This window comes from Leptosomus discolor, chromosome 14, assembly GCF_034619465.1.
Source record: "Leptosomus discolor isolate bLepDis1 chromosome 14, bLepDis1.hap2, whole genome shotgun sequence".
NCBI classification, from domain to species: Eukaryota; Metazoa; Chordata; class Aves; order Leptosomiformes; family Leptosomidae; genus Leptosomus; species Leptosomus discolor.
Genome location: NC_141404.1, coordinates 15,535,431 through 15,557,721, shown reverse-complemented (window position 1 = coordinate 15,557,721; position 22,291 = coordinate 15,535,431). Strand labels below are relative to the sequence as shown.

At 49.1% G+C, this 22,291-nt stretch overlaps 1 protein-coding gene across 2 annotated transcripts; it reads right to left on the bottom strand.

Moving 5' to 3' along the window:
* Positions 1-1,374: 1,374 nt before the first annotated feature.
* NAA60 (N-alpha-acetyltransferase 60, NatF catalytic subunit) lies at positions 1,375-21,266 on the bottom strand. Of its 2 annotated transcripts, none has more exons than XM_086473057.1 (6): positions 21,236-21,266; positions 7,978-8,093; positions 6,327-6,456; positions 4,836-4,932; positions 2,397-2,631; positions 1,375-1,554 (listed from the first exon to the last, which is right to left on the bottom strand). In XM_086473057.1, exons 2-6 carry the CDS (start codon positions 8,085-8,087, stop codon positions 1,398-1,400), a joined length of 729 nt encoding a protein of 242 aa, XP_086329183.1. In that variant the 5' UTR covers positions 8,088-8,093; positions 21,236-21,266; the 3' UTR covers positions 1,375-1,397. The 2 variants fall into 2 exon arrangements, with proteins under 2 accessions (XP_086329183.1, XP_086329184.1); XM_086473058.1 differs by lacking the exon at positions 21,236-21,266 and adding an exon at positions 20,950-20,981.
* Between the last annotated feature and the right edge of the window lie 1,025 nt (positions 21,267-22,291).

The following is a 22,291-nucleotide window of genomic DNA, read 5'->3' as shown; positions in this document are numbered from 1 at the left end:
GCTGTTGTGACCTGTGCACAGAGCTCATGTCCCTAAAGATCCTGCAAGAGCCCAGCCCCGGTGCCAAGTGAGGGTGCAGGCAGTGGAGGAGGAGGGCTCTGGGCTGGGCTCCGCAGGGCGGCGGCTGCAGCAGCAGCTCCACATCCCCAGCTCCCCTCCCCTGCTACGTTCCAACTTGGACAAAGGCAGAAAGATCTATACAGTATAATATATATATATATATATATATTTCACTATGAAATAGCAATTTCATTCCCTGCCTTCTACTTGATGCATCCTGAACTAGACGCTTCTTTTTAAGTCACTCCGGAGAGCTGGCGGGGCTGGGTAGTTTCTCAGGCGAGGCAGTTTGCCTCCCTGGAAGTTACCCGCAGGAAACACCAGCAGCTGACTGGGCAGGACCCAGACACGATCCTTGCTCCCCCCTCTCCCAGAAACAAGGGCACGACTGTGTGTTCTGCCAGCAGCGGCCTGCCAGGGCGCCAGCGCAGAGGCGTTCCCCTCGTTAACGCTGCTTTCAGCGGCCGCGGGGTGGAAGCAGCGACCGACCCCCTCTACATCCCGGATACACGAATAGGAGCAAACCAGAGGCGAGGGAAGTGGCGGGGACAGTGCGACATGCACACAGACCAGTGACGCAAAGGGCCCTCAGCTACGGCACGGCCAGGCGCCTCGCCCCACAGCCAGGCCCGCCCGGGCGGTGCTCGCAGGCTCCAGGCCGCGGGGGTAAGTCAGGGCTGCAGCCCGTCAGGGGTGAAGTCTGCCAAACCTCGGTCAACCACCTGTGGAACGAGGAGTCCCGGCCAGGGGCCGGGTCACCGACCAAGAGCCATCATCACTGGAATCAGTGCAGAGCCGGATGGTTCAGGAGATGAAAGGAAGAACAATCCTAAGGACAGAAAAGAGGGCAGCTGTCTTAGGGAAACCAGGTGTTACGGGTCTCTTCAAGAGTCCTGGGGAGCCACTGTCCCAAAGACCCTGTTGTTAGAGACGTGCAATGCAACTGGCAGCAAATGGGCTACCAGTTACGGTGCTGGGATGCTGAGCTGCGGGGAGAGTGAGGACGCAGTGGCTGGGTCTTGCAAGCTGGTCTAACGCAGCTGGGGAAAGGGGAGAGACAGCAGGGACAGGTTCAGCCTGCTGTTGGGCTCTGAGCTCCTGTAAACGAGATCAGAGTTCAAACTCCCTTCACACGAAGCCAGCAGGAGCCTGGCCACCAGCTGGAGACGGGAGCACAGCAATGCCCCGGCCCCCTCACGCAGCCCTTGTGCGAGGACGCTCCCAGCTGCCCCGGGACAGTGGCCCTGTGGCACCGCCACCACGTCGCTGCCGCCCCGGGCGGAGAAGGGAGCTTTCCCCCGGTACCCACCTTGGCTTTCGTACATCTTCCGAGCCGGTCACATCGTCCGGCTGTACTCGATGCCACTCTTGGCCGAAATGCCAGACCAGGGCAGAAGGCTGCAGAGAAGGCTCTGGGCTTGTCGATATATCCTCTGGGGAATCGAACACGGGCTCAGGCTGGCTAGCGTTGATCCAATGTGCTGTAGGTAGTCAGTGGCCATCAGTTAAGGACAGCAACGATTACACTAAGAAATAACTTCAAATACTCTGTGGACTTGCCCTCCCTAGAGACCCCACAGCACAGCGAAAGCCGCTCTGTTCAGCTGAACAGATCTGCTCCTTGTATTAATTGCCTGCTCCTTCCTAGCAACAGCAGGTGTGCTTTGCTCTGTAAAAGGCGGCAGTTTGGGAACACTGGCTCCAACTTGTGCGGGAAATACCTCCTCTAAGCAGCTGGTAGTTCCCTTTGCACTCCACAGCAAGTTGCTGTGGGGACAGCAATCCATCCACCAGCCTGGAGAGGTCTGGACTGACTAGCTACACCCAGGAAAGATCAAGTTTCTTCTCCATGATGCAGTGACCTGAAAGAAATTCCCAAAGTCAGTTTGAAAGCAGCCTGCAGAGATCCAGGCCAGGCCAGAGTCACAGGGGATCCTAGGTCACAGGAAGCAAGACCAAGGGCTTCTCTGCCACGCTCCCGGCCAAATCCTGCACCCCACACGCCAAATTTGGCACGCTTAGCGCTTTGGCTTAACACCAGCATTCGCTATCGCTCGCATCAAACTTGCTGCCACTTAGAATTCAACGTACCATCCTATGCTGCCTCCCTGGCCTGTTCCCAGAGGAGCTGGGGGAGCCTGGGGACAAACAGGTCACTGTCCAACCCCTCTAACATCGCCTTCCTTCCGGCTTCGGATGAAACTCGCGTCTGGGCAGGCACCAGTCCCCAGCCCGAGCCAGCTCACGCTCTGCTGGACTGCTATTGTTAACCCAAACCATGGGTTGGCGTCTGCTTAGCGTGCTCCGCTGCCACTCCAACTGAAGGCAAAGGATATAAGATTGTCCAGGGGGGATGTCCGCCGTTGATGTACAGGACGTAGGTAAAGCCATCTTTGAGGACTCCTCTGATGGAATAATAATAGGGAAGATAGTGGTGCTGTTTAAAGTCTCTGTTTTCATAGAAGTTTATTGCTGTGTTGTTAGTGGTGAGGACGTGCAGGTAGATGGCTTTGCAGTGATCTTGGGCAGTTGTTGATATATGGTCTTTCAAACTTTCGAGCAAGAGCGAACCTGTGGAAGGAAAGAGCAGCAGGATCACGCCGGGCAGCTGCCTTCTTAGGGACAGCACAAGGGTTCGTAGGTCCAGCCGAGATCTCCTGCACCCAGCATCGAAGCAGCGATTGCTGCACACGCCTGAAGACCCGAGACCCCACCCAGTTCTCACAGACTCTCTTGAGGAACATAACAGGACTATGCTACATGGTTTTAACATGAATCTCCTCTCACTTACGAGCATGGCTTCACAAAACAGATTTTACAAGGATCACACTTGTGATTCAATAACCACAAAGACGAGCCAGAGATGGGAATCTGACAATAATGCCCATCCCCAGCCAAGCAGCTCTCGGCTTTGGGGAAGGCCAGCGAGTCATTTTCAGTGGTATCAGTTCCATCACACTGATGTACTTTAAAGCCATTTAGAGCCAGCAGAGCGTCAAAACAGGGCTTTGCAAGCAGGTTATTATGTGGTGTCTGCCGAGCTTGAATTAAAATCTAAGAACTGGTAGAATTTAAGAGATAAGACCCGGAGGTTCATCCAAACCACCTCAACACGGCACGAAGGACCCAGCAGAACCTGCAGGGGAACTTCTTCCATCAGGTGTGGCAACAACAGGCGAAAGAAATAGCTAAGCTCATACAAACAGACCGATGAGATTTATGCCGCTGTTTCATAATCCCCAGGGCACATAAGACTCAGGAGGACCCACAGGATTTCAGAGCAGAAGTCAACAGCGCTGACTTCATTGTCACTTGATACTTAGTGAGAATTTATATCAGCCAAGCACAAAAAGACACTGAGAGACATCAACAGGAGAGCAGTTTAATTTTGTTATGAGATATTCCACTCTTCTATCTCACAGAAATCCAACTGCCCTCTGGTTTAAGAATAGCAGAGAACTAGAAACCAAAGCCTTTTAACGTCTGCCTGAGAAAAATCAGTGCTTAAAAGTATGCCTGGGGTGAAAAGCCTCCTGCACAAAAGACTTCAGCTTCAAACACAAGTAGAAAAACCCTCAAGAGAAAGGTCTCAAAAAAAGCAGCAGCAGGCAGCAGCTTCTTTGGGTTGCTCTGCTACAGGTACCAGTCCGAAGTTTTTGAGAGAGCACAGCGACATGCTGTATAGATGTAATGAATACAGGGAATACTGGCTCTGAAAGGAGAAAATTCCAGCAAGATGGAGCTAGGAAAAAAAAAAAAAAAAAGGGGATTTGGGAACCGAAAGGAGACTCAAACCCACCACAGTTTTACAGAACAGAAGACCCCTTTACAGCCTTCCCTGAACATTATTCTGTGCTCGTAGTTTCTCCTTTGTACAGACAATTTATCTCCAGTAGCACCTCAACGCAGGTTTTAAACACCGTGCTCTCACTGAGGACTCTTCTGGTCATTTCTTTATGAATCCTACTAGTTTGTACCTTTCTAAACATGACTGCGGGAGAAGGGAGAACTTGAAGATGACGAGCTATACCTGTATCCACTGAAGAGACTCCAGATGTGCAACACTGGGTCATACTGCCAAACCTGGCCTATTTCCTTCTGCAGATCAAAGTTACAGATCATGCTTGAAATGGCATCAGAAGGGCACCTATTTGATGACAAAACACATCCTGCTCTAAATGCAGATAAGCTCTTCTGACTGCAGGATTTTCAAATGGCTGCAAAAACGCTGCGTGTGGCAGCAGGCATTCAGAGCTGACTTTTACATGCATCTGACAGACGTAATCAGGTCCAAGTTACACTCTTTACCAGTTCCCTTTGTCTTTTTCTAAATGTTTGTTCTATCTGAGGCTGTTGAAAGGTTACAAGCAGCTATATGTTCTGCCTCAGGGACCAGGCTTCTGATATCAATGAAAGAAATTAGTTTAAAACCCTGCTCCAGGGTGAAGTCCTAGCGCTTTCAGAGTGTCTGAGCAGCAGGAGTGCAAGTGTTTGGTGTGCTCAGCTGCCCCTGGGAACAAGGCGGACAAAGCCCCAGGCTCTTCAGAAACATTCACACGTTGTGTTGTGCCTAGACCAGTACAAACATCTCAGCACACCTGCACCAACACCAGGAAGGGGATGTGAGTGTATCACCTTCCCAGTTGCTGGCACAAATCACCGACAAGCTTCTCTCAAAGGGGTATTGCAGTGAAACGGTGGAGCTCCTTCAGCCAGGCCCACTAGCCACACGGGGCAGACACCACCACCAGAGTCGTCACTTCGCAGCGTCTTACCTATTCCGTGTTTTCTGAACTCCTTCACCACTCCAAGACTTAGGATGTAAGCAACTTGAGTGTCCACAGGAAAATTGGAAGCTAGGATGTCTCCATCCTGAGTAGAGATATGACAAGTTATTCAGTAGGATACCTGGGAAGGCACAGGAGAAAGCCCGAATCCTGTACTGGAACATCTGAAAAGGTGGCTATAGCAGGAAACTTCTCTTCACTGAACAGCCTTAGCTGAAGCTTCTGGAAAGGACGTGGGCAGTTACAAAATCCAAGCAGGATCCCTTAGGGGTTACTCCTACTTTCATATCATCTTCCCAGACGCAGAACACAAACCATGGTGTTTCCTTAATATATACATTATTTGTGGGCTTAGGGACAGAACAGATTTGCATTCTTTACCAGGAAGGATTCAAAGTGCCAATTCTGGAGTTACCCATCAGCGTCTACATCAATCCAGCAACACTCTTTATTGTCTGCATGCTCCATCTGAGCTCTGTGTCAGCTGGAGATCTCTGTACTGCTGTAGAGGACAAGGAACACGTTCTACAGGCTCAGTCGCCTGGAGCAGTGTCCGAATAAGCTCTTGGCTTTCAGCTTGGCTGGAACAAGAGCCTTTTGTTGAAGTTGCTGAAGATGCAGTTTCTGACTTTGACTAGCTTTGAGGTGAAGCCAGATAGCTAGAGTGAAGACAGCCGTGCCACTCAATGCTCTTGGTTCCTGTGAATGTTAAGATTATTGTTTAACCCTAACACTAACGGCCTTTTAGAAGTTACACACTCTCTGCATTGCCCTGGCTTTTTTTTAATCCACTTGCCCATGCTGGTTTCCCTACACTAACCCAGCTGTCTTTTCCTCCACTGTCTTCAGTGACCATCTCTTTTCACCCCTCTGCTGTACTGCGCTGCCTCTCCTGGCCTCCAAGCTCTCCTAGCCCTAAGCTTTCGGCAGATTGGTTACCTCTGCTTTGTGTTTGAGGCAGTGCCAGTGTAAGCAAAGGAGCTTCTGCAGGAAGGCCCAGGAGGGACTCGCCCCGCAGAGCTAGGGAAGTGCAGGCCTCACGTCAGAAAGGCAGAGGTTTGCTCTCCCACAGCTGCGCATGCTTCCGTCACCAGCCCCACGCAGGCACCCTGAGAACAGCCGGGCGGCAGTCACACGGCCTGCTGCACCGGCACTTTCGGATTACGCCTGCATGACCTGATCTCTCCACCCAGCGCATCGGGCAGCATGCTTCCCGTCGGGCCAGGGCTGCCAAGCCCCAGCAGGAAGAGCCTGTGTGTTGCCAGGCTGCTCAGCAGCCCACCAGTTCGGACACATCCCACCACCCATGCTGCATGAGCTGGAAACCGGCATGGTCTCGGTTTCTTAAACTAACTCAGGATCGCTCTTATTATAAGTGTCTGGATGGAGGGGGGATAAAGAATACCCCAAAGAGGTTCCATCACAGTTAACCGTGGCAAGAGGGGGGCTATCTCATACCGAAGCAGTTTAGCAGCGTACCTCTTTATGCACCTTTGTCCTGCTCTTGATCTCTGCCACTATCATTCCCACGATGGAGCCCCTATATGTGGCTGCGAGGGAAAAGAACTTCTTGTTGGAAGTGATATCTCGGTACCATGAGTCAGGGTACCTGGGAAGGAAGAAAAAACAGGGGTGTTTGGGGACACAGAGCCCATGGGAGCAAGCAGCACTACAGCCAATACTCTGCCGAGATGCTGCTCAGCTGGAAGTGGGCAGCAACACCTTCAAATGCCAGTCCCTGGAACTGTGGGCCAATGCATTCTACACAAGACTAAGGGAGGGAAGCTGTACTGCTGAAAGGGCTGCCTTCTGCAAAGACATACAGCCAAGCAGCCCAGCCATAGGTCAATCTAAAATTCTTTCAAAGCTAATTTAGCTTATTCCATGAGATCTGGGTTAGGAAGTTATTTACCTTTCCTGCCTTGACTGTTGTAGGGTGCCAGTGAACATCAAACAGCTGCTGTACCCCATTTGGTAGCATGGTTTCTTTCAATTGCATCTAAGCAGCAATGCAGCCTGCTCATGTAATGGCCTCCTGCCTTGCTAAGACAACCACGTTTTCATTTTACATTCGTTGCCCAGAGCTCTCACTTCCATCTTTAGCAAGTTATTTTTAAATGCAAGATCCATCTGCCCTCATCTAAGAGCGTGAGGATCTCATTAATTTGATACACATGTGAAAAAAAATACTACATATGGGTACCAAAAAAAAAAAAAAAAAAAAAAAAATCACATCACCAGCCTCCAGCTCTCCTCCCCCTTCTGCAGCTACTAAAGGGAAACTGGCGTACACTAATTTATTTCAAAGTGAGAGTTCAGCATACCTTGTGTTTAAAAGAAATCTACAAATTCAAATTATGAATGCTTTTGCTGGTTTGTTACATTTTACACAATCTTAATTATAATCCACTAAAATCCCCTGCAAACCTTCTCAACAAAGCTAAAGAAAAAAAAAATCCTTGAAGTCTACAGCTGTAGTTTCCCTGCATGCTTTAAGCCAGAAAGCTATCACCGTCCCCCAGAAAAGCTCCTTATTCCCGTGCTTGTGCAGACACAAGCATTTACCAAACACCTGGGGAACTGACCTGGGACAGACTGAGACCAGCTTTAAGCCAGATCTTTGCCAGAGCTTTGGGAGCACCAGCGACCCCGAGTGCACAGGCAAGTTCTGTTCAGTCTCCCCCTGGGACACGCAGAAGGACGGTCCCTTCGGAAGAGCCGCTTCGTGTCAGGCTGGCTCGGCTCGGAGGGTGCTTTCTCAGCACAGCTCCAGAACACAGCTGTGTTTCATAGCACAGCGATGCCACCCTTTTTCCTGGAGGTGTGCTCCTTTCCTCACCTCATACACACTCTTTCCCAAGAAGCTGATCCACCCCTTTAATGACAAAGCCCGTTTTTGTGCCAAAATCTGCGTACAGGAACTTTCTGATGAGTTTACGACCCTGCAGACAGGCAGCAAGGGGCCATTGATGGGAACACCCCCACAGTGCGTGAAAGATTCAGAACCCGCTGCTATGCTGGCAACAGCCCAGATGGCTGCGGAGCCTTTGGTGTCAGCTCTGAACTGGACCAGGTTCACACCATTTGTTTCTAGACCCCCGCCATCTCACACCCCAAACCGGTAACGTACTCAATTGGGAACCAGTCACCGCAGAGCTGTTTCACCGTGTCTATGTCATCGTGGCAGAGAAGACGCAGGTTTACGTCCGTAAGTGCAGTCGGGGGCACCTCCTCTGTCATTCACGCCTGCGAGAGAAGGAAGCACATTAGGAACGACGAGGCACAGGTCCTGACTCTTGGCTCCAGGCAGGCAGAGGCAGCAGGAGGTTCTCGGTATCATAAAGCTATTTTTCCCAGCAGAACGAGTTTTCAAGAGAGACGAAGCAAAGCATGGCAACGCGAACCTGAGAAGCAACTCCAAGCCCTGTTGCCCACTGGGTAAGCGCAGCTCCCTTCTCAGCCTGACCCACCTCGCCAGCCCTGCCGCTGGGCACACCCCGCTCCCGCCAGCGCAGCCCAGCGGTGCTGCGTGTAACGGAGCATGTGGCACCAACCGCTTCCAAAGAGAGCTCAGGATGCTGCGTTAAATAAGCCAACAATGTGCCAAGTGTACCTTCTGATGCATGGGGCTCTTCAAATGTCTACACAGGACCAACGTTTTGTTAAAACAAAACTGAACAAACAGCTTAAAAAGGACGCACTGCTAGAAGAACATTTATAACGTACTCTTACACAATCCCGTCATCTCCAGTTCGTACATATGCAGAGGATCCAAATTCTTTAAAATGTTAATTTTGTTTAACTTACCCTGGTGCAATGAGATCTAGTTTCATTTCCCCTCATTCCTGCATGCTACAACTCCATGAGGGCTGGCTTTCCAGCCCAGCAGAGAGCGTTCAAGTACAGAAATCCCAAGATACCCTTTTCTTTCACCGTAGCACCACCACATTCCTGCTAACCACGTACAGGACACTTACTCCAGTGTCTTCAGCCTATTTTAACAAGGTACCAGAGGGAAAGAAGCAAGCAATAACTGAAGTGGTTGTGAAAGCATTTGCAGCGCAGACGCATGAATGAAGAACAGATCTTGAGAACAGGCTTTACTCAGGACAAAGCCCCCTGTGAGAGACAGAGCAAACAAGGCAGGCAGAGGCAGGGCAGCTGCAGGACTCTGTTCCCCTTCACAGCCCACCTGCAGTTCTCCATCCACAGCTTTGTCTCTCTCACTCCAGCCCTCCTAGTCCCAGGTCAAAGAACCAGACCAGGATGCAAAGCAAAAAAACCCAAACAAACCCACCACCCTTAATTTAGAAATTTCATTTGGTTTTGTTTTTTCTTTCTTTTCCCAATTTTAAGAGTCTCAAATCTTGGTTTTGCAATGCCGAGTTAGAAGGCAAAAGCTGCACATGGCAGCGCTTGTGTACACCCGCCTGTTGAAAGGGATGCTCGGCTCTCCGGTGCCCTTGCTTTGAAGCTCAGAGAATCAAGAAGTAACAGATTTAAACACACTCCCCACTGGACTAGGTATGGCATTTGAGCAGTTTCAACGCAAAAATCGCATCCCCTCTGTCATGGGCAAAGATGCACAACAGAAGCGGGCACAGCAACGATCCCAGCATGACATGTTTGACAGCACACAGCTGTCTCCGACCGCTCTCCTAAGAATTTGGAAACTCCTCCCTCCACTGTAACCCTAAGACAAAAACCGGCTAAGCCATAAAAGTCCACATTCCACCCCCAAATTTCCCTTTTAGGGTACATAAGCCAGCTTTCTTCTTCAATTCCCCTGGATGAACTGGTGGAGAGCGACAACCAGTTAGCACAACACGATGATAATCAGAGAGCCCCCAGATGCTGGGGTCCTTGGAAGTCAGCATCAGTGCTGAAAGAGGGGTAATTAGCACTGCTAACATGAACAACGTTCACCCTTGACTTTGGCCCTCTCCCTGCAACACATGTCATACAACTCCTTTGCACTGGCTAGAGCAGTGTGAGCTCCCACCCCTCCGTCCTCCCAGCCAGCAGCATAAAGCCTCAGTGCTGCATGGGCCAGATGTCCCAGGGAGGAGGGAGGAACTCTACCAGTGGTTTGTGTGCAACCCAGAACACGCCAAACTGCCAATATATCAACAGGAAAAAGGAAACTATCAAGATCCACTCTTACCTGGAGAAATCTTTGCCAGGCCTTCTCCTGTGCAGGCAGAAAGGATGGCAAAATGCTTTAATGGAGCAGAGTTCCAAGGATGTTCTCCTACAGCTCTTGGAAAATATGAAACGGGGTGGGTTTCTTCAAGCAAGGGATCCTTCCCAGACACAGCTTTCCTGCCAGTGACCGGTCCTACATATTGCCCTGAGAAGGGCATCCAAGGGAATCTGTATATTGATACGGATCACTTGTTCTTCTCCAGAGAAGTCCCTAAAAAGTATCACAGCTATTTCACAGCCTGTTCTAGGACTGTGGCTGTGTATTTACTGTACAGCTTACAAGCTTTCACAATCAGTTCAGATGCTAATTTCAAAACAACTTAAGCACCCAGAAAACCCACAAAACCAGTACTCCTCGCTGCTTTTAAAACTAGTTTTGCACGCCTAGAATTGGCCCAAGTCCTCTGAGGCTAGACTTTGAATCTGTACCCTGTGGTGGCACGAGCACGCCCTGCACCACCAGCCCCTGGTGACCTTCCAACACGCCTCAGCTTTGCCCCGCAGGGCCCCAGAGGAAGGCACGTTCACTCGCTGTGGCTGATCTGATCCACACTGCTGCTGGCTGAGGTAGCTGATGGACAGTGGTGTGGACCCCAGTCCCACTTTCCCACCTACACACTCCTCCCACCCTTGCCAGACCCTCTGCTGAGCCATTTCAGAGCGGTGACCCAGCACAACATCCTTAAGGGAGGGCAAAATTGTTCATAGGCCAGAACTGCTTGGCAAAAGCTTGGGTAGCATAAGATAGGCTTCAGGGGGCAAAAAAGAAGAGGGAGGAGCAAGCAGGCACACACAGCCAGAGCCAGTTTGGCCGTGGCAAAGCTCCAAGCCCTGATACACCGCTTCATTAGTGGGCATTTAGCAGCACTCAGGTTTGCAACAGCAGTTCTCTCTCATAGATTTTATTTCTCTTGAGAAGTTTTGATGCTCCTGTAAGGCAACACCCCTTCCCAATCAATACTCTCAGCGTTAATAAATCAGAGATAAATGAAAGCGCCACAATAGAGCCATATTTCTGCTAATGAGTAGAAAAGGCAGGGGCCTAGGAGCAGACTTAGCCAGCAGCTGCTGCAGGAGAGGCAGAGCCAGCACAGGATGCATTCTTGCGAGGATTAGTTCATGTTTATTTAACACTATATTCGCAAAGAGCTAGGCAAGCACTATGCATTATCCTGTAGCTGAAGCCAGCCTTAAAAACGTAATCCATGACTGTTTTGTTGAACAGGATAATTCCCCTCCCCTCAAATTCAGACAGCCTTTTCCCAGCACTGGTCATGTTTGCAGGGACTCGCTCCATCCGCTTTGCATTATGTGACCCAGCCCAGATGCTCTTGCACATTTAAAGAACATCCAGAACACCCGCCTGGCACCGTGTCCTGCCACAAGGTTTTAGGAGAGCAGACCTGTGCTCCTCCTTGCTGCTGCTGGAGGAGCTGCAGGAAGCGGCTGCTATGACCAAGAGAGAAGTCCCAGGCAAGTCAATTCTCATCATATCCAGGTGACAGCCTCCAGCTCTTCACAGATATCTGGGCAAATACCCAGACCCAGCTGCTGGCCCTCAGCACAGCCTGTGGCATACTGTAATTAGCAAAGCCAGAGTCCTGAACAAAAGCCTCAGCTAGCACAGTGACCAGAGTATCACTTTTAGAGTCAACTTGGATTTATAGGACATATGTTTGGAAGCATCAAGAAATAATAAAAACCCCCAGTATCAGTGTAAAATACAACCCTAGGACTCAAAGGAAGTTAAAAGGACCTTTAGGGATTTAGAGGTGGCAAAGCTCCCCTCACCGCTGCAACACCAAGTTCTGACCTTTGAGATCAAGTGGTAGTTGCTGTGAAGCAAGATGCAGGGTCCAGCCATGGGCAGTTAACTGAAGGAGGTCCACAGCCATTTTTGAAAACCCAAAGTGTAGTTATCGCATGTCTTTTAATATCTTTTTCTCAGATGTCAGCCTTTTGTTCATGTCATGGCTGCAGTGTGAGAAGTGGCATGGTTAACATCACCCCCTGCCTCTCCACCCAGCAGGGCACAGTGACCTCACCCTTTTGTCAAAATGAGAATCGCTCACTTATGACCATTATAAAATGAGCCAACATTTTATGCTTAATGAAGGGATCGTGCAGTTAAACATTTGAAAAAGCTGAGGACACCTCTTTCCAAATCACCAAAGTTAGCAGTGAGTAGAACTAGAAACTGAGCATTTAATTCCCTTCCCTACCTAAAAACTCTAGATATTAACACACAAATACTACTTTCAAAAATACTACAGGAAAGCATAAAAGTTTTGAGCTAGTCATCTGCCCTGCTCTATTGAAACAAATCTAGCAAAACTTTTTGGCCTTACATGTGTTGAGTAGCGGCAGAGGAACCTGTCAAATTTTTATCACAAGTATTGAGCAGTAATGGAAGCTGGGTGAAAAGAAATAGTAAGTACCTTACTAAATAAGTCAACTTAAAAGTATATTTTTTAATTAAAGCACATTGTAAAGCCTAAACTTACTATCGAAAAATAACATCATAAATCTTTGGCACCAATAAGCTCTGGTTGTAATGAGCTAAAGAACAGCAAAAAGCCTTTAGCTTCCAGCATCAGCCGAAGAGATGGTGGGGACTCCACGAATTATAAGCGGCCCCTCAGCACAATGAGTGGGGTACCGACATATTTCTGCCACCAGTTCTTCACTACAGCAAGAGCAGGCCTTGGTTTGAGTTCAGGTCAGCATCGGGTGCAGGGACAGCTTCTTCACTTGAACAAGATGCTTCACAGCTAAGAAACCTCCACTCAGGCTTTTCTCAAGAGCAGGAGGTTTTCTTTCCCTCTTAGAGCTCTTGTATTTAAAACAAACAAACAAACAACCAACCAAACCCAAACAAAAAATCTACATAATACCCCCTTTCTAGAGAAACTGAGGCAGCCACACAGAATCAGCACTCTTAATGCAACAGGGTGTTCAAATGAAAGATAAAGCCTGACGCTTACTGGAGTTCAGCAGGCAGCTGCTTAAATGCATTTGAAAATCCCTCGAGCACTTCCATACCTACAAAAGCCTGGCCAAGTGGTTCAACACACTAAGATTTCTCTCGTTAAGCACCATTAGACATGTTTTAACAATGTTTCTGCCTTGCACATCCTGCGACAATGAGTTGGATTTCAGCAATGAATGACCAAAAGATGCTGGGTTTATGAATTTTTATTTGGACTTCAACTTCCATCCAGATAAGCTCATGAAAATCCCAAATAAAAATTGTATTATTTAGCAACAAATATCACTGAATTTCCTGGCAGAATAAAAGCAAGGTAATCTAAGACTAAAGCTAAACGACTACTAACCAGAATCGTATATGTAATATAACTTCCAATAAGGGGTGTATTGGCTTCAAATTTCACCTTCACACAAAAACCAACATGAAGGAATCTTTGTCACTTGCATAAACAAAGCTAGACTGAAGTTTATCAAAATCTTTTACTTTCCAATTAAAAAGCTCATTGAAATCACCTCATCCTCAACAGAAAGAAGCAAAGCTGCAGGAAAGAATAAAGAAAAACAAGCACCGGCAGTCTAGTGGATTTTTATAAAGTGATCCTACAATTCAGGAGCTGCTGTCCCAAAAGACACACGGCCAACCACCCCGGTATCGCAGGCACCGCCATCATTAACTGGTGCAGACTCTTATTTACTTGAGCTGAAGATCTGTCCCTTCTGGAATTCAAAGCATTTTCTTCAAGCACGCTCCTGCAAGATTACTAAGGATTATCTGCTGTCATTCCTCAGAAGGAAGAGATTAAGTTCCTGCAGACAACTACCAAGTACATACCATGCATGGGCCAGGTCTGAGGCGCTGCCGTGAGGCTGGACAAGTCTGCTCTGCAAAGGGCCTGCCAGCTTGCCCTGCCTCCGGCTGCCAGGTCATGTCCCTCTGCCTACGGCTGCACGTTTCTACCCAGCGCTTCAGCGACGGACACAGGCACCGTCGCTGTGTTTTACTTGATGCGGGCAGACCATCTGCTCAGCACAAACACAGACTAGCAGATACTCCCTGGAAGAACTGCGTGCACGCAGTGGGCCAGAGCTGGATTTCCTCGTGCCTGGTATGCTCACCAGAGGTGCTGCTCCAGTGTCGTCACCAAATCCTTGCTTGTGACTTCTGTGCAGACAGTCCTCAAATCCCAGCAAGACAAGATTTCCAGGAAAAAAAAAAAACACCACCACCTGGCATTGTCTCTCACTTCTAAATAAATAGAATCAAACAAAGCCCAGACAGCTTTTTAAGAGCTACTCAAAATGCAGGACAGGCGCACGTTAGCTGTGACTGAGCATCACTGTACTCAAAACAGACACAAACTGTGCTATTGTCTGGGGAGTATCACTTCAAGAGCACCAGCGGGAGTTTTCACAGCTATAAGTCTCTCTACCTTATGCCATCTGGCACTGGGGATCTGATTTACACTAAACCATTCAATCTGAACCAGCCGAAGGTCTAATTCCAACAAAGCAGTAAAGACTTCCCTTCTGCATTTCATTTTAAGCTCACTATGTTTTTAGGTTACTGGTCTCACAGGGGATGTTCCACACAGACCTGTTACCAAGCTCCTTTCATTTAATACAATAAAATAGGGGCTGGGTTTGAAAACATCAGGAATTCATTACCAAGAATCTCAAAGAGGCACTTCTAGGACTTAGGGCAACATTAGCAAAGGAACAGGAGCCAAACTTTTACAGATATTTAAATTCTTGGCTTTATACCTCCTAGTACTACTTCAAGTCTGGTCACAGAATAAAAAAAATTAAGTTGCAAGGACCCTTTGGAGTTTAACCCAACTTAGATCAGGTTGCTCAGGCCCACAGTCCCACATAATGTCAGAGCACCAAATCTCTTCACCCTGCCTGGGATCAGACCAGTTCCTTTGCATGCAAAGGCTCAACTGGAAAGCTGAGGTGTTAAATGTGCTACCTACACCACTACAACCACCTCTGCTATGCGTGCAATACAAGCCTACCTCTGTATGGTATTTGTTACACTCCATCCCATTTAATGGGATGCTCCTGCTCCTTCTAGGAATCCCATGCAGGTTCATTTGGGACAAGCGACGCGCAAACCCTAGAAGGTGTGGTTCTTGTTCCCGGTGTGCTATGCAAACCGACAGAGCTCGGAGTTCACAGCCCTGAGGAGAACAGCGATTGTTTCACCTCCATTCCTGTACCATTCACCACATCCCATAGCAGTGCTGCCCCAAACTGCCATTCCTTACATTAGCAGAAGCAGATGTTTGGAGCAAGCGAGACTCTTAGCGGGAAATCTAGGACAAAACAGCTGATTTTGTGCCTTGGTCTGAAAATACTGTAATAATATGGCTGGAAACAGGCTCTGATGCTAGGTTATGTCATTTCACAATAGTCCGTAACATCTTTTGATCCAGGTGTGACGTTTTTCTGTCAGTTCTAGCAGAACAACAAGCACCAAGCCTTACAGCCCCTTGTGAACCCCTGGTCACTCAGGGACATGCACCAGCTCAAGACTTTGAGCTCCTCATTATTTGAACTCCTTCAGTGGCAGCTTCCTTCTGTGCAGAAAACTGCCCTCCTCAACCACCTCCATCTGCACCATCTCCGAGGCTGCCACATCCTGAAGACACGTCGTTAGTCCGGCCCTGCTAGGCGGATCCCATCTGCCTCCAAAGCGCACCCCGAACACTAATGAACTTCTCTTGGGGACATCGCTCTGGAGAAATGACTTTGTCAGTGACTGGACTTTCTTCTCCAGTAAATCCGTCCAGGGCAGCGTGCCCGACCAGCACACCCCCGCAGTGGAGGAGGGCAAAAAACACAGTGAGCTTGGGGAAGAATGTGTTGTAAAGAAAGCTGAACACAGCAGGGAGACTGGAGGGTAACCTTGGGTAAGACAGCTGCACCAGTGAAACATCAGGTGCCCTGAGACAACTAACAAACAATAATGTCTTCCTGAGCTAGCCAGACCAGCGTGGCGGGAGCGTACACACGGCTGAGCCCAAAGTATGAAAACTGGACAACAATAAAGTAAACTCTGAAGAAAGCAAAGGGCCTGCGCAGGCTTCAATCTGCATATTCCTGCCTGGTGACCGTGGGTGCTGAGTGCCGTGACGGTGAGCATAGAGAGACCAGTGACAAGCGTCACGTTTGTGTTTGGATTCAACTGTACATACAACTGCTGTATTATGCTTGTGCTGCGATTTCAGCATGTTGCTGTATCACCCTGCTAAATCAAACTCCCACATAGCACCAAATATACCAAACAAGTAAATTTTATATGAAACCCTCCTCGTGTGGAGTACCTAGAAGAGCCTGGCCAGAGCACATTGGACTCAGCCAGCCAGGAGGGCAGCACTGTTGCACACAACCTGGGAAAACCCATCCTGGCATTCAGCCCTGCTCCCAAAGGCTCACCCCACACCGCTCAGCCCATTTTTCCTCGGCTCTGAAATTCTGCAAACATCATTCTAAGAAATGCACTTGCGCCTTGTTGCCAGCTCTGCGCTTCATTTTTCCGTTACGCCCAGATCGAGGTGTGCACACCACGGGACTAAAAGCCTGAAAGCCAAAAACACAGAATCACAGTAATTAACACTTTGGCCCCCTGCCATGAAGGATCAGGATCTAAAACAGAGCCCTAAAAGGATATTAAGAAATGAGAAGGCAAAATGTAGTTCTACCTGGGCAGCAAGCAGCGGTTATTTACTGGAAACAAAACCACTTACTGTTAGTGAAATCCTTTTGTACTTGTATCCCTGATCCTCTGCACACTTGAAGTTTGACTTGTCGGCCTTCCAGCAGCAGAAACGTTAAAGATTTGCATGCGAGTCGCTTTCTGGGCTGCTCTTTTACCCTACAGCTCTAGATACATTACTGAAGCCATAGATGTCACAGGAGCTGGTATCCGAATAAAGTGCCTCTAAAGCATTCTGCAAAAGGCACGGCTTCCTGCTGCCCCAGATACAGCAACTCCTCTGGGGAATGGCGAACAAGAATCTCTAAGAGGGTTTTGCTGTTAAATCTTTTCTTGTTAAGACGCGGAAGAGAAAATCTGCTTTGTGACAGTAGCACTGCAGGGAGTTAAAACCAAAGGGTCACAACAGAGGCACATTTACAACAAGAAGCTCACTAGAGGAGAGATCTAATACCTTGCAAATGCCAAACACGGCAAGTTTCCAACAGGCAGCTGCTCCTCCAGAAAACAAAACAAAAAAACCCCAAGCAATGCATCATACATGCAGGCCTGCTGCTGTTTCCGAATCAGAATAAACAGCTACACAAAAAATATATGTAGTAACTAAAAAAGCCAGCCAGGAATTCAGCCTAGTGTAGTACAAACACTGGCAGAGGGGAATTCAAGCCTGCCTCCATTTCCTACACTGTCCTCATTACTGAGCAGCAGCACACGGCTGTCGATACAACAGTCCCTCCACCTACATCATGATAGGCAACAGTAACAAGTAACTTTTCAAAGGCTATTGCAAACAAGGTGCTTTTTTTTTTTTTTTTAAAAAAAAAAAAAAAAAAAGCTTGAAAAGAACATTCCTTCCCTAGTTGGCAGACAAGCACCCCAAACTCATACCTCTCCAAGATCCCAAATTTAAAATTTGAGCCAACATGGCTCCTTTTCTTTCTCAATGGTGTTTTCCAGCATGAGTCACCCAGGTTCGACTCAAAACCTCACTGCTACTGTTTTAAGCTAGTAATATTAAAAATGGATTCCGGCATCAATGTCTACTCTTACATCTACCGTAATAAGTTGAAAAGGAGAAATTAAAAACTCAGATAAAAGCTAACATTGGAAAACCGAGCAGCTCTCCTTCCTACCTTTCTGCGAGCAGGAAAGTGTGGGTGGGGGGATACAGTGTGCAACATGTAGCTCTAAGTCTTTTTGTAACACCCTGCATTGAAGCCATCAGACACGCTGTGACTAGTTTGAAAAAAAAGCCAAGACGACAGCAGTGAAACCACTCTAATGATGATCTTAGATAGCACTTAACTTTCAAGTTTGTAGAAGAGGTGCTCAGCTAAGACAGAATTTCTCTGCTGCTACACTGAACAGCTTAGCCCAACTGTTTCTTCAAAAGCACCTTAACATCAGAGGAACAAAGCATGAGCAGCAGCTGATGGCCCCAAGTCACCAAAGGCTGCCTCCAGCCCAGTAGCCTGTGATGAACAGGAAGGCAGAGCCATGACCACTTCTGAATCAACTCTGCAAACCACTCACAAGCGGTCTATACCTGTAATCCCTCAGGTATTTACAACAGCGCTGTCATCAAGAGTCAACCTTCGCAACCACAGTTTCACCTGCTCCTACTCACCCCACAAATTAGTCTGGGAGTGGCCAGGGTGGGGGGCAGAGAGGTGGAAAATTGCCATGAAGACAGAGGATAGCGTCTCGGGTGGCAGGGCCAGTTCACACCAGCCGACAGGCTGATGAGATAACAGCATGGACTCACTGATCAACTTATCCAACTATACTGGCCCAACACCTGCATTCATAGCACCCCACAAAAAAAAGCCCAAAACAACCTTCCACGAAGACAAAACCCACCCCCACATGCAAATAAAGATCATCATTACGGGGAAAGAAATAACAACAGACATGAAAGAAGTACCAGACTTCATTAACAAAAATAATTACACATACTGTGTTAAAGGCTCTTTGAGCTCCCAACTACAAAAGACCATTTTTCTGAATTCCACCAGCAGTCCCCACAACGCTTCATGACATCTGAGGCCAGCCCAGCTACCAAAAGACATGATGATACCACTCCAGTTTAGGAAAAAAAAAAGAAAATTAAGAATGCCACAGGTTTTAGTGGGCGTTCACAGGACAGCCACTTACCCATTACTCAGACATGTTAAGTCAACTCCCTTTAAATACATGAAGCAACCAGCTGAAAGAAACAACAGCAGCAGCTGCTTCAAATGACAAAATGACGTATTACAACACCCCTCACACGCCACTGTATGTTTCTTTATTTGCTGCCAGGCATATGAAGACTAATTAAAGCACCAGTTCACAAGACATAACAGAACTGCTTTTTTAACCTGCAAGACAAAACCATGTACTTTAAAAGCCTGGTACTGGGCAGTACGCAGCATCACTGCCTCTGACAGGGGCGAGGCTGCCCCAAAGCTATCTTGTAAACAAAGAGTTCACACTCTAATGACAACACGCTGGGAGAGAGCCACCAGCTTTTTTTAAAAGAACCTCACTTCTTTATTCATACGGGCAATTGATTTATTTGAAAAAATACCATGCACTAGCACTTCCAAAAAGCTACTAGACATGTCCCCCACAAAGGCTTTTGAGGTAATTAAGCTGGACTAAGGAAAGTCTAACAGCAGATAAAAGAAAGCGAGCAAATCTAGGACGAATCCAGAGGCAAAAGAGATTTCAGCTATAATCCATTCAGCAGATTCATAAAAACTAGATGGAAGAAGAGATGAATCGATATACAACAAATCTGGCTGATGATTCCTTGGGATAGTGCACAGATTTCCAGGACAGTCAAATCTAAAGATTTTCACAGTTGTTGAAAGCTCTCACGATCCAAAAGACAATGAAAACAGCAGATAAAGTCTGCAAGTTGGTACATAAAAAAAAGGAATGCAGGTTGAAGAAATGCAAAGGCATCCAATTTGTGTTAACCGCTGCAAGGCAGAAAAAAAAAAAAAAAAATCCATGCTCTCAGAGCAAGTTCCCTGAGAACATTAGTTTGCTGCTCAGCAGCAGTCAAAATAGGATACTGGGAATTACCAGAGAGGGAAAAACACACATGTAGAAAGCCTTCAGTCAGAGCTGGTTACAGGCATTTAACACCTCTATGTGTCTGTCAATAAAAGGCCAGACACTCAGCCACCTTCATGCAGTTCTCAAGAGCAGAGAGAACAGCTGCAATGAGCGGCCAAGGTTCAGAGGAGCTTCACCCACGGTCATCTAGCACGGGCTAGCTGATATTGGGAGGTGCTGCACCATAGCAAAGACAAGATAAACTACAACAGAAATGGAGCAGGCTAACAGAGCTCAGACTCAACATAGTAAACACAAACATTTGAACAGTTTACCATGGGAGATTATAACAATTTGATGCCTATAATCAAGAGCGAATGTCTAAGACACACGCTTTAGTTCACGGCTGGACACAGCAATCCTGGTGGCGAGGACACCAGCCCACCACTCTGACAGGGCACTTTCAGTACGCAGCTTCGGCGGTCTCCAAAACGGAGATGTAATTTTCACCACACAGCACAGGTATAACCCACTGCTGTGCAGCCCGAGGGCACAGCAGCGGGAACAACCCTGGCAAAGCCAACTGCCACCATGCCACCGCGCCCGGTGGGAAGCACGGTGCCACCAAGCATTTGGGACAACACTGAAGGCTCAGTTTGATCAGCTGCAATTAAAAACCTCCAGGAACACGCTGTCAAAACACTCAGCTGTCGTCCTGCTTAGATACCAAGCGAGTGATTGCTTTCACTCTGCTAAAGCTCTACAGACTGCTTCAAAGGGACACAACGCTTCCGTAGGGCAAAGCACAGCAAAACTAAGCTGTCGTGGCGTGGATTAGCTTTGAGCCAACCGGGACGGTTTGCAAACGGTGACCAGGGCTGTCAGGGGGCACAGAGCAGGTGAAGCAGCTCCTGGGCAAGCGAAAGAGCTGGGTCTAGCGATGCATGAACATATCGCTGGCCCTCCCAGGGGAAATTCTGCTACAGAAGAAACGGGAGACGCACCAGTTCACGCTATAGCCCCCCTTGCGCTGCCGGCTGAGCCCCCGCGAACACAGCTCGGAACTTGCCAAGAGCCCTCAGCACAGCCGCGGGCCCTCCCGTCTCTCCACCAAGGAATTCGTCTTCTCCGTTGGCACCCCCGTACCTTAAGAGGAACCGCAAACCCCCGCACCCCGGCAGCGGCCGCTCCGCCCGAGGACGGTACCACGGGGTTCTCCGGATCACGGACCCGCACGGCGCTTCCCGGGACGGGCAGGAGAACACCCTGCGGGGCCCGGCCTGACCTAGAAGCCAGGGGCGGGGGCGGGTTTGCCATGGCGACCTGCGCCCGGGACGGGCCGGGCCCGGCCCGTCCCGGGCGCAGGTCGCCATGGCAAACCCGCCCCCGCCGCCGCTGCACGACGGAGGCCTCCCCGCGCTTCCCCGCTCACCTCGGAGGGGCGGCGGGCGCGCCGCGGGCGGGCGGGGCAGCTCAGCGCATACCGGGCGGCGGAGGCGGGCGAGGGGCCGGCGGCCTCGGCGGACACCGACGGGCACTTCCTTTCCCCGGGCACCGCGAAGCAAGGCGCCTTCCCATAGGCTGGCTGGCGGCACGTGACCGGCGGGCTCTGCGCAGGCGCACACGAGCTCCCCCACGCTGCCTGAGGCCACGTGAGCAGCCCCCAGCAAGGAGCGGGCGGGGAGAGCGGCGCGACATCAAAGCTGCTAATTAATGGGGATATTTTAATTAGCGATGCATCCTTGAGCACAAAGGCTTGGGAAACAGGACGCAGGTTGGTCACAGGCCTCTCCTGCAGCTTCCCCCAGTGCCACTGCTGGGGCTTGATGCCAAAAATGACTCTAATCCTGGAATTAGAGGTTTTTAAGGGTTTTTGCTTGTCGTTGAAGGGGGAAGAGCAGGGGGAAGAGCAGGGGGAAGAGCAGGGGGAAGAGCAGGGGGAAGAGCAGGGGGAAGAGCAGGGGGAAGAGCAGGGGGAAGAGCAGGGGGAAGAGCAGGGGGAAGAGCAGGGGGAAGAGCAGGGGGAAGAGCAGGGGGAAGAGCAGGGGGAAGAGCAGGGGGAAGAGCAGGGGGAAGAGCAGGGGGAAGAGCAGGGGGAAGAGCAGGGGGAAGAGCAGGGGGAAGAGCAGGGGGAAGAGCAGGGGGAAGAGCAGGGGGAAGAGCAGGGGGAAGAGCAGGGGGAAGAGCAGGGGGAAGAGCAGGGGGAAGAGCAGGATATTTCAGTTGGAAGGGACCTACCCAGTCCAACCAGCTGATCACTTCAAGGCTGACCAAAAGTTAAAGCATATTATTATAATACTATTATTATTTACCTGCCCGTTCCAGAATAGGGCAAACACAGTTTCCTTCTCATCTGTTTCATTCGAATTAGATTTTCACAGCTTCCATCTAATATGTCCCATTTTTGCAGCCAGGTAACCACAGCCCCCTTTCCTCTGACAGCAGTGGAGGGCTTTGTACTGACGTCACTAATGAACAGAAAGGACCC